Source organism: Cupressus sempervirens, unplaced genomic scaffold (genome assembly GCF_028749045.1).
Source record: "Cupressus sempervirens isolate cs-2001-9-10 unplaced genomic scaffold, ASM2874904v1 CseChr00s100002_03, whole genome shotgun sequence".
NCBI classification, from domain to species: domain Eukaryota; kingdom Viridiplantae; phylum Streptophyta; class Pinopsida; order Cupressales; family Cupressaceae; genus Cupressus; species Cupressus sempervirens.
In genome coordinates this window covers 6108897-6129731 of record NW_028322207.1, presented here as the reverse complement: position 1 = coordinate 6129731, position 20835 = coordinate 6108897, and the positions used below count along the sequence as shown (strand labels likewise).

Here is a 20835-nt window from a genome sequence, read left to right as displayed (position 1 = left end):
TATGAAATATAGTTATAGATAGCGCAGTGAGCTCATAATGATAACCTAATTTTCTAAATCTAGTTATTATTAAGTGTATGATAATTTTAGTTGTATTTTAAAAATAAGATTCAAATTCTTTAAATTAGAAACATTGAAAAAAACTTAAAAATTAAATGACACTACTTAATTTTCTTAATATCTAGTATATCTTAATGTCCTATATCATATGCATTATTATATTGTTAAATATTTATATATAAAATATAAATTATTATTATTATTATAGAATTATTATTAAAAATATCAATTTAAATATAAATTACAATTAAATATATAATTAAAACTAAACATTGATCATTAATTTCAATCCTATCAGGATTTAATTTTTATTTAGCATCATTGGTTAAATATTTTCACATTATGTACAATGAATACATATAAATAGATAAATGATCTGAACATGATAAATGGGTGAGCTTAAAATTAGGATTAAAAACTTAGTTGGAGAAAATAACATCAATAATAATGGAGTAAGGATTAAAATAGTATTTTATAAAAATCATATATCAGCAATTCATAAATCTGCACATAAGACTCCAATTCATTCAGAACATAGAAAAGTAATATACAAAAGTTAAAAAATTGTCATGTAATATATATATAAAAATATCAAATCAAATGAATTACTATTCGCACATTATAGCTCATTTATTAACTCATTAATGGGAGGAATTCAAAGAGCGCTACAATAGTACTTAGCCTACTGCCAAGTACCAATAATAAGTTATTGTGTAAAATCATAAGAATCATAGAGAAATAAACACTATATGTGGATAGTGATATATATAAATATGAATTATAAATAAAAGATGCACATATTAAAATATCTTTCAATATAATATGTAAAGATGTACACATGATGATAAATGAAATATGCACATCTAAAACATAAGAAAGTCTATATCCATGTCTAAACCATTAATAATCTAAAACTATAAATAAAAGATTAGACATTATAACCAAATTTCTAAATCATAATGATATAAATACATAAAAATAATTATCAACTAAATATATTAAAAAATTACTATTCACAAACTCTTTTTAATTTTGTACATTCTTAAACATGTGGAAAAAAAAGAAGAGTTGGCCTTCAATTTTATTTACAAAGTTAAAAGTTTCAAGAAAATGCCAAAATTGAGCACATGAGAACTCTTAGAAACAAAAAATGATGACCTACAAATTTTCTCCCTTTCCATTTCAAACTCTACAATGTGAAGAAAATGTCAAAATTGTTTGTATAAAAAATACTATTTACAAACTAATTGTTAGCACATTTAAAACATTTGAATTAAATTAAACCTAAACCATATAAGAAAAGCTCACGAATCTACAATTTTCTTCCAACCTTTTCAAAACTTTATCATTATAAGAAATGATATAATTCATCACATAAAATATCTAACCAAATAACTTTTTCTATGTTCACACTTCTTCTTTAATAAGTCATTGTGCACATCCATGTTATAGAGAAATAGAGAAGAGATGTAGACTGTGTTATAGATAAATAAGGATTCTATATGAAAGATGTACATATTGTAATATCTTTCATTATAATATGTAAAGATGTATAGATGATGATAAATGGAATATACACATGTAAAACATATGAATCTTTGAGTATGGCCTACAATTTTCTCCCTTTCCATTTCAAAGTCTAGTGTTCGAAGACAATGCCAAGATTGATTACCTAAGAAAAGATGGATAATATTTTGCAGATCCCCACCAAAGGAGGTACAAGTACATGAAAAGGGGATAAAATGAATGTGAAGGGGGAGAGATGAATAAGCAGATTTGGAGCTCTCCCATGTCTGTTTAAAAGGAGGTTGATAAGTTGCCAGGGCATGAGATTAGATTAGAATATGGGATGCTCTTATCAAATTTGCAAGTGGCCCAGAGCGATCAACATAGAGACAAGATATGGGCACTGATATTTATTATCTTGCTGGGATTTGGTATATTCCGCAGCAGGTGCAATTTCCCAAAGAAGAAGACAGGTTTAATTTAGTAGGAGTGAAAAAGTTGTGAAGAATGGTTTGGCGGGTGGAAAAGGTACCCCTAAAAACTGCTTTTTCGCAGGCCTATTCCGGGAAAGGACGGAAGGTACTAGTGATAAGCTGCTTATAAAACGTATTATTAATTATAAAGAGAGAGCCGCACACAGAACCCATTCCGTTTTTTTGCATGCTAACGAGCGTGAATAGACCGCCATTGACGTTGCGCTAAAGCTGGGTTCGAATTCCTCTTTTAAGGAAACGCTTTCTTCGTCGAGATTGATGGCATTTGTGTCTGCTGTGAGTTTTTCTTTGAAGCCTCGGGCCATGCAAGCCGGGATTTTGTAGAAAGGTGTTTTTTGTTGTTTTGGTTCTTGAAGCAGGGGTGGGGAGGAATTTGATCCGATCCGGCGCAGGGCGTGGATAAATCGGCATAGGAGAGTTTAGGAAGAGTTGTTGTTGTGTTTGAAGGTGGAGCGGGCCGGGCGTTGAGGCGTTGGGGGTCTCAGAGGCTTGCTGTATGTCAGATAGTAAAAACAGCAGCGGCAGAAGTAGAGAGAGAGACGGCTTCGGCGCACTTGCAAACCCATCGCAATGGCCTCAGCTCAGAAAAAAACGACGGTATGTTGCTCGCCAGCCGCATCAGCCCCCTCCTCTGTCATCTCAAGCATGGCAAAGGCAAAGACAAAGGCAAACGCAGCGGGAGCGCCAGCCCAGGCTGCCTCGCTCTCGCTGCGCCGCGAGGCTGCGTCTGCTGAGGTGCCACTGGCTGCAGAGTGGGCCGACGTCAAGGTTGATCTTATCGGTGATCCCCGACAGAGAAATGTTGCCTCCAGAATGCCCGATGCCTCCAAGTCTGCTGCAGGCAAAGGTAAATCTTCAGCAATTCTCTCTCTTACTTGTTATTTTGTGTCTCTTTACAGTTTTCTTGCTCATCGCGCAAGTTTGTCAACTACTTTCTTTCTGTGGTTGAAAATTTGCATCCGCGTAAGCTGTTTTGCGTATCATCGGACGCTAACGAGATAAATGACTCTCATTCAGTGCAATTTTGAACCAAGCTTTTTGTACCTTGTTTAAGATTGTCAAGGTATGGTCGGATTTGTTTATTTGGAGCATTTTGCTGGTTTTTTATCGTTCTTTATCTGGTTTCTGCCTACAAGTTTGCGTGCACAGGATCTTTGCAGAAAACATACTTCTCACAAGGTTCTTACCCTCCAGTTTCTTGCATTTAAGAGCTTTGCTGCATATTGTTTGTGTTCGTTAAACTATTCTCGCGTTTTAATTGAAATATACCATCCTTAGCATCTTCGTAGTTATTTTAAGGCAGAAAACAAAACAAAACTTTTAGCTATATTATGCATCTTTTCTTTAAATTAAGATAGCTGTATCTCTCGACGGTTTGTTTTACGTAGGGTTTCCTTAGATTGTTGACCTTTCCCAAGGTTCTAGTCTGCATGCCATGCATTTTCTTAAGAAGTCCGTTATAATACCAAGCCTAGGTTCGTTTTATTGTCTTGTATGCCTGGTTTGAAAATATGAATAAAATAATATCTTTTGGTCAATTACCTGTGTTGTCTAAATTGTATAATTTGAGAGTTTTGACTTGGTATTTGAATCACTCTTTACATATTCTCTCCGATTTCTTCTCTTAAAAGATTTTTGTTCCTCAATCTGTGATTGTTTAATTTGATTTTGAACAAAATGCCTGTTAGGGTTGTTTGCATCTCTTTGAATGGTATTTGGATTATTGCTTTCATGTTCTTGTTGATTCTGTCGAAGTTTGTTCCTATGTGAAGTTTCGGTTGGTTGACTTGCATGATGCAGAGTGATCGGTAATAAATGCATCACATTCCAATTGGTCTGTCGCAGCAGGGAATGTAACTGTTCTAGACGTGCTCCGCTATAGAAATGTACTGTAACTCACCTTTTGTCTAAGAACTCTTTTTGTTTGGGCCGATTAATTTTGGAAAGTAGTCATTCTTTTTTGATTTAGCAGTCTTCACTGCAGATGTGGTTTAATTTTAAATCTCACTGTCAGTTTCCTCAGCTTTACTCATTGTTTTGGCAATTAGTGGGTACTTGCTGATTTTCTTTGTATCAACATTTCTGTGACGTTCAATGATGTAATGTTATTATGGCAGTCTCATTACAAATTGCAATGAATCAAATAGCTCTCTTGCAATACAAGTTCAATCAGGGTCAAATATTTGCAAATAAAAATTACGAGGATTGATCTTCCAAAAGGCACCTCTATAGTCTGAGGTCATATTTATTAAATTTAATTACTGTATTGTTCATTTTATAGGGATTTCTGTGACATCGATGACTTGATTAGGATGCATTTGTGGCGCCTAGCTATGTCTTGTTGAAAACGTGCTCATGTTCTATGCAGGAGCCAGCATACAAAATTAATTAGGATGCAGTTGTGGCTTAGCTACGTCTTGTTGAAAATGTGCTCCTGTTCTATGCCGGAGCCAGCATTCAAAATATATTTGCATTTTTTTTAAACAAAGAAAATACAGAAAACTTGAGGAATTCAAGTTGCTTTTTAATGTGTAAAAATGGGATGATTATACATGTGCGTTGTAAAGTAGATGGGTGCAAGCTATTGCATCCATGAAGAATTTGTATTCTAATGGCATCTGCTCAGAGTTATTGTTCTTTATCTTTGGAAAGAGATGTGCTGCTGTGGTGAATACCTCTAAACATCACTTCCCATGTTTTTATCTTACTGACTGTTTAGCTTCTTTCTGCAATAGTGATTCCTTTTAAGGTTGCTTAAATGTGTGGACCTGTAACCATCAGATGGAACTGGACTGTAGGAGTTATTTTATTTTCTCAACATGAAGACCTGTTTCATTAGAGCCATCAAGCGGTATTGGCCTTCCAGTCTTCATATTCTTAGGCATTGTTTTATATTTGTTCTGTTGTAGCAAAAAGTTGAGGGAAGATTTCAATTCTGTGATGGTTGCTTATCTCGGATTACTGAGAAGACCGTTATATGTATTTGATTGAGGATTACATGACTATCTAGCTGATGTTAAGCTGGCTGTTTAACTCAATGTTTGTCTCCATATTCTGCCGCTTCCCACCTGGACCTCTATTTAATGTACATTTGGGTGGAGGTCCTGATTATATCTAGCAGATCTCAAACTTCTCAACTTCGCTTGTTTTAATGCTTTTTGCATTGCTCTATATTTAGTTCTTCCTTCTGACGTTGTCACTCCTGTCAAACAGTGTCTTTTATAGTCATGTAATATCTATGTTGCTTGGGTGGCAACTACAGTGTACAAGGTATAAAGAAGTTCTAATATTTTTCAAATTTTCAAGCATGCATGCATTCTGTTTTATGATTTGGAACTTGTTCAAAAGTTGCCTATTTTGGAAGTTGGTTGATTATTAGTTTTATACCGAAGATAATTTGTTAATGCATGTGTTTATCCATGCTAAGGATTTGATTTGTGCTTTGTTTTTCTTGTTTTCTCCTAAAATATTTGTGAGTAAAACATTTGTCTTGCTATTTTCACTGATCTTGTAATTGTTTTTATTGTTTTGTGACCTTGGGTTTTAATTTAATAGGTTTTTGTGTGTTACTGGGGCCTTTTTTTTTGTAATTGTTGTAGCCCAACTTGAATAGTCTTGAGCATGATTCTGTCCCCTGCTCCCTTATCATGGCTTGCCTAGATTTACATGCGTAGTTTGATAAGTGTAAACAGGTAAATGCTACTTGGTGGTTGCCCCAGCTGGATGAATTATAATATTGATGTTTTGTGTTGTTTGACCATTGTTCTTCAAAAATTTGTTTTAGAACTTGTTGCCTCCATTCAATTCCTGGCAATGAAGTATTTGCTGGCTAATACAGAGGTGAGAATGACTAAGTAAATACAAGTGGTGATTGTAACCCACTTAAAATACATACGATAAAATTCTTGAAAAAAAGTTATTAACTAGTACAGAGTTAAGATTGTCTAAGTTGCTGGTAGGGTACAGGATATACACAAACAAACAAAACATTGAAAGAAATATACAAAATTGTGAAATTGATTACATTTGATAGTATGATGCTACATCATGGGTCAATTGCAAATGCCTGAATTGTAGCGATAAAGATAAATTTAAATATTAAATGGAAATTGATAGTTCAGAATTTCAAATTTCAATAGTATGTCATGCCAAATAAGTAATTATATATATCATATATGTATAGGGTCATGATTCAAATGATTGTCTTCAAACATCATCAATCATCAAAAGGATCCAGATCATGATGTATATCTTAAGGTTTTTGGATGAGCAAAAACAAAAAGAGCTAAATTTTTAATTTTTGTTAGATTCTGGCTTTCAGCACTTGTGGGTACTCCGTAACATGTAGAAGATGACTAAGAAAGCAGTACATCACTGCTTTACATGTCTGCCTGTTTGATTGACCACTTGTCCTTCACAGACCAGTTGTGCCAGCACTTGATCATTACCATAATTCAGTTTGGCAACTAATGTGCTTTTACTCATTCTGTTATGTAGGTACAGGAGTGCAAATGATGCGAGCTGAAACAAAACATCCTCTAGATCCATTATCGGCAGCTGAAATTGCTGTGGCAGTTACAACCGTCAGAGCAGCGGGGGAAACTCCTGAGGTTGTTTTACGTTCCACTATCAGAATATTAATGATTAAAAATCCAAATTGTAACTTTTAAGTATTTACATTGGTAAAATTCTAAAATTCTGTGTCAGATGCTTTAAATGTAGAAATTATGTTTAGGTTTTAGATGGTAAACTTATTGTTTCTATCATTTCCAGGTGCGGGATGGCATGCGATTTATTGAAGTGGTTCTCAAGGAGCCAGACAAGCACATTGTTGCATTAGCAGATGCCTACTTTTTTCCACCTTTTCAACCTTCACTTCTTCCAAAAACCAAAGGTGGTCCAGTGATTCCTCGTCAACTGCCTCCTAGGCAAGCTAGGATTGTTGTTTATAATAAACGTTCAAATGAGACCAGTGTTTGGACTGTTGAATTATCGGAGGTTCATGCAGCAGCTCGTGGTGGTCACCATAGAGGGAAAGTCATTTCATCAAAAGTTGTTGAAGACGTGCAGCCACCTATGGTATGTTACTATGTCCTGTGTATTTAATTTTGAGTGACCTATGGTGGTCACTTGCAGACAAAAGTATAATTGGTTTTTTACTTTTGTCTGTTCTAATATGGGGAAGTTCACACTTAATTGAGGTTTTTTCTGAGATATGGCTAAACCTTTTGCATTTTCATTGCTAAGCATTCCCTGATTTGAGTTTTAAGAGGTATGACTTGATGTTAGTAAAGTATCACATGGTTACATAGTTAAGCCATAACCTGATTTGAGTTTTAGATGTATGTCTTGATGTTACTAAATTTATCACAGTTACCATGCTTTTTTCAGATGCATCTTTAGTTCTTCATGGCTGGGGTTTTAGTGACGGCATTTTTAACAGACACATGCCACCGTATCAACTAATGCTTATGGAACTTAAGTTCTAGTGTTGTGATGGTGGTATGTGATGGTCCAAAAATTGTTTCTTATGCTCAAGTAGCTCAAGTAGTTTGTTTGCTTCACATTCTTTCTTCCTTTGTCTGTTTTTACTTCTTGACTTAGTAGTTTTTGTAATACAGGCTGGATTATACAAATGGCTGCAAGTAACAGGTGTCCATGTTGTGGATTGACCTTAAGACTTTTTACAGTAAAGTGTATAGTGGGTGGCATCCTTGAATTATCATATTGTTAAGTACCTTTGTTTAAGTTTTGATATTTTTTGTTTTAAGGTCAATACATCTTCATTGATCTTCTCAGGAATTGCTAACATGCTGAGCAAAGCATACATTATTTCCAATTGAAAAGAGGTTGTGAAGCTGAACATCCTTTAGGATAATGATAATTTGGTCAGGAATCAGTTGCGTAGGATATCATTTGACTGCCTCTGAATTTGTATGCAGAAAGTTTCAAATGAAATTTCACACTAATTTGTTAAGTGTGAATAATAACCATTAGCCACATTTCCACTTTGTATATACTTTACAATTCTAAAAGCTTCTGCCAGTGCAGCTCTGCAGCTTGTACACATGATGGTTGAATGATCTGAGAAGGTATAGCTTTCAATTTTTAGTCACCTCATGTATATTGCAAGGGCAGAATCTAAATAAATGTTCTTGTATTTTTAGTCACTTTATGTCAAAGGTCAATGCATATAATGACTTCTGTAATATTTAGGTAATTGGTCACTGGTGGCCAAAGTAATATAGCATAAATGGCACAAACACAAATCTTTGGGAATGTATTGATCTCATTTTTCACTGGAATAATACAGCTGAGTACTTATTTTTTTTCCCTTGTTCTTATGAAATTGAGCTGAATTATGCAATAAGCTTGTACATAGCTTCATGATTGGGAAGCAGGTGGATATTAGCTCCCTTAGACTCTCATGCTTTTCAATTGGTATTCATAACTTGCCTCCTATACTAGAAAACACTTTTGGCTTGTAGCTCACTGAATAATCAGTTGACTGGGTACGTTTTCTATCTGAATATTAGCAGGAATTCAAATCACCTCTGAAGTGAGCTTCTGCACACCACAGAGAATGAGTGTAAGCTCTCCTATGATTTGTATCTTCTTGTTTTTATTCTATTGTATTGTTGCTTCCATAATCTGAGCATTAACAGGACTTGGGAGCAACTCCGAAGTAGACTTCTTTGTGTCAATTTTCCTGTCATCACATTTACTTTTTTGACCCCTTACTTTTTTCTTAATGAAAATCTTAGGTGATTTTGTGTCCCACCTTAATCAACGTCAACTGTGAGAAGCTTTCTTAAGATTCTGTACTTGGATCACATGTGCTTATACCCAATGTTACTTATGTCACAGTCTTGCAAAAACAATTCTTAGTTGATGTGTGACTGTATTGCAATGAGGGAGATTGGAAGTCGGGACCACTTTTATGATACTTTCCCATTACAATTACATTGCAACCCTGTTGGCATTTCAATCTCTTTTATGCTCTGTTCTTGTTCTCCTTTTTGACTCAATTGAAAACCAAATTTCTGCACCATTTCAGTTTGTCTTCTTTTCCGAATAACATAAATGAAATGTGAGAAATCCTATTTCTTGATCCGATATCATAGTACTTTTAAGTTTTGAGGATGTACTGGTGATGAAAATGTTCTTTTCTTCATTGTATTTTCTTATTGGTTTATGATTTCATGTTTGGCCTACTAGTTCTAATGTTCAGAGCTTTTGAAAAGATGGAACTTGTGTTATACCTCTCATTTTTTGTTCATCATTATTAATTTATTATTAGAGCCAATAAGTGGAGCGTCTCTTACATTGTATTGCCTCTTTTTCAATTTTGATATTACTTATTTTTACTGTTGTTTTTTATTCTTTGTATTAGAAATATGTTTCCACTGTGTTCAGCACAGAGGGATTTATTAATTTTTTATAGAATGAGAACTTCATGGGCGAAGCCTGTTGTATTACCGCTTTGTTGGATAATGAGTGTTTTTTAAAAATCTCTTGGATTTGGTCCAGGATGCAATGGAGTATGCTGACTGTGAGTCTGTTGTCAAAGATTATGCCCCTTTCAAGGAAGCAATGAAGAAGAGGGGTATTGAAGATATGGATCTGGTAATGGTGGATCCTTGGTAAGTTGTCTATTATTTTTCTACACTATTTGCAATTTCATGTTCACAGTAAATGTTTTCCTTATATGTTAACTGCAATGCACGCCTTTAGCATCTTCCATTGAATAAATGTCACTTGTTTAAATCACCATGACACCATCTTTTCAGGTGTGTTGGATATCATAGTGAAGATGATGCCCCAAGCCGAAGGCTAGCTAGACCACTTATATTCTGTAGAACTGAAAGTGATTGCCCAATGGAGAATGGATATGCTCGACCAGTCGAGGGCATACATGTTTTGGTTGATATGCAAAAAATGATGGTTATAGAGTTTGAAGATCGAAAATTAATTCCTTTGCCACCTCCGGATCCCCTCAGAAACTATACTGCAGGAGAAACTCGTGGAGGAGTGGATCGAAGTGATCTCAAGCCTATACAGATTGTGCAATCAGAAGGACCAAGTTTCCGTGTCAATGGCTTCCATGTAGAGTGGCAGAAGGTTGCGTTTTTTTCTTCTTTCATTTTGACTGAGTGTTAAGATACATGATATTTATTATGTTATAATTATTAAAAAATTTAATGCTGACATTGTGTACCTCCTGTCACATTCAGTGGAATTTTCGGGTAGGTTTTACCCCAAGGGAGGGGCTGGTAATTCACTCTGTTGCATATGATGATGGTAGTAGAGGTCGGAGATCTGTTGCCCAAAGGCTGAGTTTTGTGGAGATGGTTGTTCCTTATGGGGATCCAAACGAGCCACATTATAGGAAAAATGCGTTTGATGCCGGAGAGGATGGTCTGGGTAAAAATGCTCATTCTTTAAAGAAGGTAGTATTTCAAAAAAGTATATGAATAATGTTTTAAATTGTTTTAATCTGCTCTAAAATGTAGCAGGAGTTATAAAATTTGTATAAATGCATTTGTTTAATAACAGATGTGACAATTTAGATGTTTTCTCAAATAAGCACAAAAAACTCTTTATGACCAACAATATTGCCTGTGTTAGGGGTGTGATTGTTTGGGTTATATCAAATATTTTGATGCACACTTCACAAATTTCACTGGAGGAGTCGAAACTATTGAGAATTGTGTCTGCTTGCATGAGGAAGATCATGGGATTCTTTGGAAACATCAAGATTGGAGGACAGGCTTAGCAGAAGTTCGCAGATCTAGGCGTCTAACAGTGTCCTTTATCTGTACTGTTGCAAACTATGAATACGGCTTCTTTTGGCACTTTTATCAGGTACAAATGTTGTTTAGTCTAGAACTTTTATCAGGTTTTGATTTCACACTCATGTTGCTACTATTTTGATATTCAGACATATGAATCAAGCATTCTCAATAAGACTGAGAAGTTGCAATCCTAAAAATGTAAAGTTGAAATGATAGAGAATGGATGGCAAGAATTTAATTCAGTTTGTTTTGGCTCATACTTTGTAATGATATAATCTAATTGCAAAAGGTAAAATGGTGTTTAATAAATGTAATTAATAGGAACACTGATGAATTGATAAAAAATGTGCCTATCAGGTTTTGACCTTGAAGTCTACAAGAAAATTAATCAAACACTGCAAAAAGTAGAGTTTTTGTTCTTTTGATTGAACATAGAATCTTTATGCTTATTATTGTATGTATACGAGTAATTTATAATTTATTATTTTTGGATTCTAAATGCAGGATGGTAAAATAGAAGCAGAAGTTAAACTTACAGGCATTCTCAGTCTAGGGACACTACAGCAAGGTGAAACAAGGAAGTATGGAACAATGATTGCTCCTCGTTTATATGCACCTGTGCACCAACACTTTTTTGTTGCTCGTATGGACATGGCTGTAGACTGCAAACCTGGTGAAGCAGTGAATCAGGTTGAGTGTTCTGTTTGTTGAATATAGTATTTTGGTATATGAAGGATTGGGGCCCTTCTTATGGTATTGTGTCATTTACTATACTAAGAGATTGTGCCATCTCAACTAATGATAGTCTTAGTGGCTGCAAATATATTTAGGTTTTCTGGAGTCAATATTTTAGTGGTAGACTTCCACAGTCGGAACATTTTGGAAAAATAAAATAATTTGCTCATTATGTATTGTACAGTGATACCTTTTGGCGGTTATATTAATAATTGAAAATTTGTATGTAGGTTGTAGAGGTGAATGTTGAAGTTGAAGAACCTGGTGCCAATAACATTCACAGCAATGCATTCTATGCCAAAGAGGAATTATTACGAACAGAACTGCAAGCCCAGCGAGACTGTAATCCATTGACTGCACGCAGCTGGATTGTGAGAGCTCTGCACCCTTGGAAATACTTGGTGCAAGTTGTTTAAAATAATTTTTAATTTTTATTTCTCTGGGTTCAACATACTTTACTGATTCATTGCTTTAGCTATGACTATCTATGCCTTTTCTTGTGGTCAAGTACCGCTTTTCCTTTGAACTTGTTTTTAACAATAACCATGTTAATAATACTCATACAAAAAGTAAATATTAAATATAAAATCATTTCCATACCATGTTAACTCTTGTTACACCGGTGCGGGGGAGCATTGACGCGGGGGGAATGTTGGGACAACTTTCGGGTGCGGGAAAAAAAGGGCCTCAATTTGGGGATGGCGAGGGTGCGGAGTGAGGGTAAGGGGAGGTTGCATGATATACATATATGACTTGAAATGCTAATTTTCGAATGCTATTTCAATATAACATATCAAATGTAGTTGAACAATGAATATAGAAAATTGAAATGCGATTCACAAATCATAAGCTCAAACTTGAAACTTGAAACTGGAAACTTCGTAACCAGTAACCATTGAACTTAGTAACATACTCATAGTAAGTTGTAACATTAAAGTTCTAAACATAATGATAGTGATAAATAAAAAACATAAATCATACATAGAACTGGTAAGTCAACCATTGAGTATCAAATGACAAAGATGAAAGATTCAAAATTCATCATTCAACTTGTAAATATGATATATCATGAAGATCAAGATGCTCATGATTACAATGAGCAGAGTAGCATGAAACAGTGAAATGAAATAATGTATCATGACCATATCAAAGTGATTACAATCTACGAAATGTTAATAATAAGAATGTAAGATGGGAGCTCTCTAATCATCCCCTAAACTTGAAGTCCTCATCACTAGAAGTCTAGAACTACTAGACTCATGGGTAAGATAATATTAAAAACTTAAAAAAAAATGACTTTTTAACATTGGTGCCTGATGCATCCCATGCGACCCTCGGAAGCACCTTGTGGTGCATGCACCCAAGACATATCCTTGCACTCGTGCACCCACCGGGTGCGGTGAATGGTGCGGCTGCAGCGCAGCGTCACTTTGGTGGCGGTGGTGGAATGCGGGTGCGTGACATACCCACACACGGGACGTACATGCATCTGGAAGGTCAAGTTTTTATCCCGGGTGCGTGCACCTGGGTAAACACTGCTTAACTCCATAATTGTATTCATAGATTGGTTAAAATATCAAAGATAACTAAGTACAATAAGGTCAAGATACAATCAGATCATATTATTAACGAATAAATAATATACAATATATAGGCTTCTGACCCCATAATTCTACATATGCAACAGGTTGTAATTACAAATGCCCAAGATCAAAATACTAAAAGAAAGCACATAGAATTAGAAGATTGATATGAAAGAATAATTCTATTCCATTCAGAGGTGCACGTGGAAAAGATATTCATCACACAATACGAAGAAGACTATGCTTATATAGGACAAGACAATGAATGCATCGACGGTAAAAACAAACTAAAGGTTCATGAGAGGTTGATCTAATTTAAGATGGACATGCATGGTAGGTAGTGATATGGGCCTATCCTGAAGTGCTTAATGCGATGTGGTGTGTATATAGCAAGATGAATATTATCTGGTCATTCATCTGTTAAGGGGCATAGTATGTAGTAGCAGAATCATTGTCCACTGCAAGGATATACACACACTCTCCAAAAGTAGTAATACTTTAAATAACTCACAAATGGAAAGGCTATAAATATTCCATTTTGATGGAAAATTAGATTAACATTTAAGCTCAAATCTCATTTACTTTTTCCATTTCAAAATTCCTGAAGAATTACCTGTTTTCCGCTAGAAGTTAGAACCACATGTTTTTTCAAGATGAAAACAGTCAAAATAATAAGGTGTTCGATGCTAACCAGTACTTGAATAGTGCAGTCTCTTCTTAATAATTGCAGTCTTTTCTGTAATTTTATATTCAAGACTTTCACATTGTTCATGTCAAACGTGGTCAACCAAAAAAGTGAATTTGACAAGCAAAAATTCAAAAAATAGAAAAACAGAGACACGGATATCAAATATATACCTCCCAAAAGGATGCTAGGCTTATATTTCCCTTAGACCATTATATGATCTCCAAGAATTCTCAACAATCATATAACACAAATCATTGATTAGAAAGTCTTCAACTGATACAATATTAGAATTAGCTCCTTTCTAAAGAAACTGAGTTCCAAATGTAGTTTTAGTCTTGAAATTACCATGGGGACTAAGTCATTTAGCAAATCAATATCCAAATCAATCGCAAGTACAGTGGAATCAATCACAAGTACAAAATCAAGTAGAATCATTTCCAAGTTCTAATCAATATAGTTTCTTCTCCCAGGATTTCAATCATCTTCTCTTTTCGAATTTCACTGTACCCGGGGTTTTAAGATTGTTTTATTTTAAATTCTACTTCATACTAAATCAGTCTGAAATACTCCTGTACCATCATTTTGGTTTGTAGTTTGTAGATCATGGCCATGGGAACTCTTTGCTAGTTTATTTTTTCTCTAATAATCGACATACACCTGCTTTCAAAGTTCAGATAGCCACACCCGCTTTAAACCCTTAATCCACTCTTCTACAATGAATTTTGATTACTAGTTTTGCAATTGTTTTCTGTTGTCTCACTTTGTTTCTTTGAATAAAGTAATTGTCTGTTTTATAATTTAAGCATAGCTGGAACAGATGACATGTATGCAGGGCATTCCATGATGAAATGACAGAAATGTTGCTCTCGCCGCCACTTCCCTATTGCAGAACAGGCATATCTATTTTTTCTCATTCTTCCTTCCTTTAGTATCATTGATATTTGCTCTTATGTATGTTTTGTCCTCATGGTTTACTGTGGGGTTAAATTCTTTGATATGGTAGGCTTTTTAGTGTCCCTTTTGGGTAATGTTTTATTCTTTTCAAAGCTTTTAACTTACATTCAATCCTAAAACACATCCATGACAAATCCACTTTTTTTGTTGCTCGGGTAACCTAGTTGATTCACATGAGTTTTTAATTGAATATAGTAATTCAAATTTTCAATGATCTCTAATAAACGAAATAGAATATCTGATTAATATTTAATATCCATTTATGATAGTCATCTTTAAATTATTTCTAGATTCTATTTCTTTCTATTTTACTCTTAAAATCATACAAGTTCTTTGTTTAATTAGCTTTAATTATCATCAATTAAAGTTTTTGCATGATTGAAATTGATTAAGAATAATAGTGTCATTGAACAATTCTAATTTAACTCATTTTAATTTATTGAAAGAAAATAAATCTAATCATTAAATATTTTTTAATTATTACATAGGGATTCTGTTAAGGTGCCATAATGAGCCTCTACATGCTGCCACATTATACTGAGCAAAAGCAATGAAGTTGTCATAACTGACGAGTGACAGACACCAAAAACCAGACATCCATAGAAACATCAAGGAACATTTATTTAATTAGTATCCTAATTATCTTACTTTATTAAAACAATTTTATTGCTTCATAACGGGAATTGGATATGCTTACACACTTCATGTGCCAAACTTGGGTTTGCCTTTCCGTATTATATGTTAATGAAACACCATAAACTTGACATAGCTCATTGCCATTTGGCAAGACAGTAATAATCCAAATAATTAACTTTTGATTCATCATACATACATTAATGCATATCAAGCACTCCACTGAATAATCAAAAGACAATCAAATGATTCAATCATGATACAAGGTTGTCTTTTTCATGGAGTAAAAACTAGCTAAGTTACAGGTTCAAGTTCAGTTCCGAGTTCCAAGGTCGTCAAAATTTTGGAAAGTTTCGGTTCGTTAGTACAAAAACATGTAAAATTATATATATATATTTATGGAGTATAAGTTAACATAAACACATTTAAACAACAAAAACACCATATACCTGTAATCATTGTGAGCATACCATCATATAGTTCACAAGCAACAAGTTCAATATCAAAGATTCCAAACATTAAAAACAAATCATAGCATCAAGTTCAAGAATCATTGTTTCATGTTCGTTGTTGAACTAATGGAATAAAAATATATTAATATTCTAAGTTCTTCAATCTTCATCTTCTTCTTCATATTCATCTTCTTCATTGTCTTCTTCTTCTTCTTCTCTGGCATTAGTTGACTCAGCAATAGAGCTCAGGCCAATGGGATCAGCAGCAGCAACAGTGGTATTGGACTCCAAAAAATTATTAAATTTTGCAAAAATAAACCACTTTTTTGCCATCAGTGGGGCCCAGAATTCATGCAGTTTGAACTTGGTTCGTCGGTTTTCGGCATGGACTACTGTGTTCGAACTGGGTTCCAAGCAGTTTGAAACCAGCAGGAAAAAAACGAACCCTGCCCAGACCACCCAGCGAACAGGACCTGAACCACTGATCAGTTTGAACTTGGGCTGATCTGGGGGTGGGGGATTAGGGGGCCAGGGTCAAACCCTGATAACTTAGAAAATTAGTATAATAACATGCCCCAAATTGCAATGGGATGGCAAAAAAGAATAATTAGACAGAGCATCAGTATAAATCTCCAAATGGGATATCATTATTCAACATTTTTTCACCTAACTCTTTCAAGTTTGTTGTTGGTATTGGGTTTTGTTCTGTGGCCCAATTTTCTTCAAATTTTGAGTTCAACAAAGCATTATTTTCCTTAGGAGACGAGTGTTTAGTGTTTATTTTTATATTTTAAATGTTGCATCTGTCTTTTGATGTGTTAATTGTTGTGCATTATCATCACAGGTCAGGAACACAAGGACTGTAAACAGAACGGGACAGTTAACTGGCTATAAACTAGTACCAGGTTCAAATTGCTTACCTTTGGCAGGTTCTGAAGCTAAATTTCTTAGGCGAGCAGCCTTTTTACAGCACAACCTTTGGGTCACTCAGTATGATAAAGATGAACAATTTCCTGGAGGTGAATTTCCTAATCAAAATCCTCGTGTTGGGGAGGGATTGGTTACCTGGGTGAAGCAAAATCGACAACTTGAAGAGGCTGATATTGTTCTCTGGTTAGTTGACATTTCCGCACTTGCATTGATTATGAATTACTGGTATCCAAGTATAGTGGGGTTATGTTACTTTACAGTTGTAATTTGTGATTTGCAGTTCATGTACGATAACTTTATCATGTTAAGGCATTTGCTGACCTGATGTAAATGTATGAGATGGAATCCGATGAATTTTATGTCAGTTGCAAATCAATTTTAAGGTTTGCAATCTAGGGTTTAGGTTTCTGGCAGTACACTCAGATTCATTTTGTTTTCTATATTGTAAACACTTTGACAGAATCAGAGAAAAAACACTGAACCCAGTGGTATGTTCACTGTATTTTTGTGAATCCCCCTTCCCATTGTAGGGTCTTCTGTACAGCTTTCAAGATGCTCAACAAGTACACATTTAAAGAAAATTTGTACTTCTATGCAAATAACATATCAAGCAAATGTTTTCTAATGTATTTATCTAAGTGACCATATTTGCTCACCTATAGGCAAATTTGGAAGTTGATTCGCAGTAAATTTGAATTCGATTCGAAGTCGGACTGGTAAAGTTGCTGCACATTCGGCAAAAGGGACCCTGGTCGAATTTAATACTATTTTAAACAAATTTGCTTTTATGCAGTTGAACCCAGGGAGACTTTTGGTGATGTTGACACACTGTAAGAAGAATTTTGGAAGAATTGATTAATTTTATTTTCTTTTTTGTTTGCACGCCAAGATTTTAACGTTTCTGGCTTCTACTTCGCATTTTCTCGACTCGGTTTCTGTTTTGCATTGTCTCTGCTTGCACGACATCATTCCTAAATCAGACATCATCGTTACTCCTCTCCAACATCGTTCCTCTACTCTTCTTTGTTTCTCCAGCACCATTCATGAACGCTGCTACAGGTCATATATATGGTAATGAATTCTGGGCCATCTGTCTCCTTGTCAAAGTCCTCACGGTGAGTGTGACACAGGCTGGCAACTATGCAGCATCACAAATACCAAAAATCACATACGGAAAATATGTGTTTCGAGGCATGATTCATTTTTCAGATGTTTCTTTATGATAAGTTTCAGTTTCCTTTGGTGTTGTCCAATGTGAATTCTTAATTCCATATTTAGCATCAACGTGTGATCAGCTGTCATTGGACTAACGAGTTCTAGATTTTCAATTTGCATTTATACAGTCTTGAAAGGATAATATCTTGGTTGAGTTTTTATATGTTTTCTTGAATATGCTTATGATTTTTGCAAGTAGCTGTTTTGAATATGTTTTGTTTTTAATATTGATCATTAGTTGATAAATCAAACAGAGAAGTAATCTCAAGTTATTCATGGTACTATTTGCTACTACGGGATGAGTGTTTCGAACTAAATCATTAATAGTGTTTCGAACTAAATCATTAATATATATAGGTGGTGTATTTTGCTAAATTACTTCAAAATTAGCATAGTGCTGTATGAACTTATTTGCTAAAACACACACACACACATATATTGTACGGACGAACCCAAAATGAATCTGTACCCAGCCCAAAAGAAATATGATCGAATATCCAACCCAAATTTTGAACCTGCATACGAACCAGAATCCGAACTGGCAACTTAGGTATTTATTATCAGAAAATCTTCATATCAAATCAGACAATATATGATTGTTCTTTTCTGTAGATTTTGCTTAGTGTTTCAGAATTTAGGAATTGGTGCGGTTCCAACTTAATATGCTTGTCATAGTATGCCCAATTAAAAAACATATAATGGAACTTTCTATTATAGTTTAAGGATATGGGAAGTTGTATTGAATATTTATGCCATAAGCTTATGGGTCTTTATAGCATGACTGCTTCGCAGGGAGGGAATTTTGGGACAATTCTAGGTTTTTTGTGCTTTTTAATTTTTTAGTGCTCTTCTTAGTCTGAAGCAAATGGAACATGGGTCCGTAATAAAATCTGATGGCTTTTTAATAGAACCAAATGTAAAATCCAGATTACCATTAAAAAAAACTGGTCGAGGCAACCTACAATCAGCTGTTAGAATGTGGGGTTAGTTTTGTGGTGTCATGGTACATCAATTCTTTTATCTGTTTTCTCTTTTATTCCATTGAAGCCTTTCTTTTTTCAGGGCTTCCTGTTTTTGATGGATTTATCCAGATGGTTTGAAGCTTAAGTTCTTTGAAATATGATCTGGAAGTTTATGCAGCATATTTATTATTTTATCCAAATACCGGGGAAGAATATTTATTATATATCATACAGACTGCTCCATCCTTATGTTTTTCTTACACGCTATTACCTTTCCTTCCTTAGAAGCCATATATAATGTTTTTCTCATTTCGCAAGAGGTGGACCTCTTATTGAAGAAATGTGCTCACTTTATCATGTAGCCGCTACTGGCTTTTGGGAACAACAGGCAAAATTACTTAGCTTATAAATTGCAAAGGCTTTCCTTAAACCTAGTATTTCGTTTGCTGTCAAGGCTGTGTTGTACATGGTATTTCCAGCTATCAGTGTACCTTTCTCTGCACTAAATGTAAGAAGATTGCCGCTGCCTTGTATTTACCAGTACTGGATAAAAATAAATTAATGATGAATGTGACAAGCTTTCTTTTAGAAATAACATTTTCTCAAAAGTTCTTTAGTGTGTATGATATTGACCAAAAATAACACGACTTTTGTGGATGGTACAGGTATGTTTTTGGTGTTACTCATATCCCTCGCTTGGAGGACTGGCCAGTTATGCCTGTGGAACGGCTTGGATTTATGCTTGCGGTAGGCAATTCATATTCTCTGTAGCCGGGTTTAGATTTTACTTTTTGCATGATTGCTTTTTGAAATCCGAGGTTATACTCTAATGATATTTTTCATTTTGGTGAATTGTTTTAGTACGACTCATGTTTGTCAATATGGCTACTAGTATCTTCAATCCCATTGCTATAACACTTACCTTGGAGTGTAAGGATGCAGTTAACAACCATGTATTTGAACACGAGACCACTTATTGACCTATATTTGCGTTTGAATGTGCAGATTGCCCATTTTTGGGAGTTAAAATGATATAGGTCTAATAGTAAAAATGCAATAAACGAATGTTACAATATTGCTCTGAAATATTGATGTAGAGATTCATCTATTTAAATGTCTTGTTTATTGTCCTTTCGGGTTTATCTATTTATGTTCATTTGTACAATATCGTTGTATTTTTCATTCAAAACTTTGGACTGAAGTGAAAGTATCATCTTGTAACTTTTGTGCAGCCTCATGGGTTTTTCAACTGTTCGCCAGGGGTGGATGTTCCTCCCAGTGCTGGTGAGAGTGAGTCGAAGGAAAATGGCGGACCGAAGGAGAATGCAATAATCTCAAAGCTTTAGAATTATTGACGTGCTATGTGCTCAAGAAATTGTTAAGAATATGTTTATTTGAACATAGTAATTTTAATAAAATTTGTAGCAGCTGGACAATCAATATATAATATATTACAAATCTGGAATTTTTTAGCTCTGCTGAAGTCTCTGCTTGTGAAATAATTATCAATCAATGGAATTAATGCAATCTACAGTCATGAAATATCCAGTATATTGAGTTTTGTGTTATTCTATGTCTGTCTGGTACGAATAGATAAAAACATATTAATGTGAATACTTAATCTTATCTTTGACATTTGCTATTTGTATAATAATACTTTCGCTGACCTATGTTGCTTTGCATCATTTTTTGAATCTACTGACACCATTATCGTTGGGTTTCTGTTTCAATAAAGCACGTAATGATTTTTAACTGGTTACTAATTAGTGTTTATCGAATGCATTGATTTTCAGTCTCTATTAGATACTAGTGTTTTCACAGCCGAGTT

The 20835-nt window shown here is 34.6% G+C and overlaps 1 protein-coding gene across 1 annotated transcript; it reads left to right on the top strand.

The window, feature by feature from the left end:
• The first annotated feature begins 2195 nt into the window (after positions 1 to 2195).
• Positions 2196 to 20483, top strand: LOC149527840 (Copper amine oxidase family protein). Its single transcript, XM_089812094.1, has 12 exons — positions 2196 to 2907; positions 6558 to 6670; positions 6834 to 7139; positions 9591 to 9703; positions 9851 to 10181; positions 10295 to 10510; positions 10689 to 10925; positions 11360 to 11545; positions 11821 to 11961; positions 16745 to 17013; positions 19673 to 19754; positions 20240 to 20483. Exons 1-12 carry the CDS (start codon positions 2631 to 2633, stop codon positions 20351 to 20353), a joined length of 2385 nt encoding a protein of 794 aa, XP_089668220.1. The 5' UTR covers positions 2196 to 2630; the 3' UTR covers positions 20354 to 20483.
• The last annotated feature ends 352 nt before the right edge of the window (positions 20484 to 20835 follow it).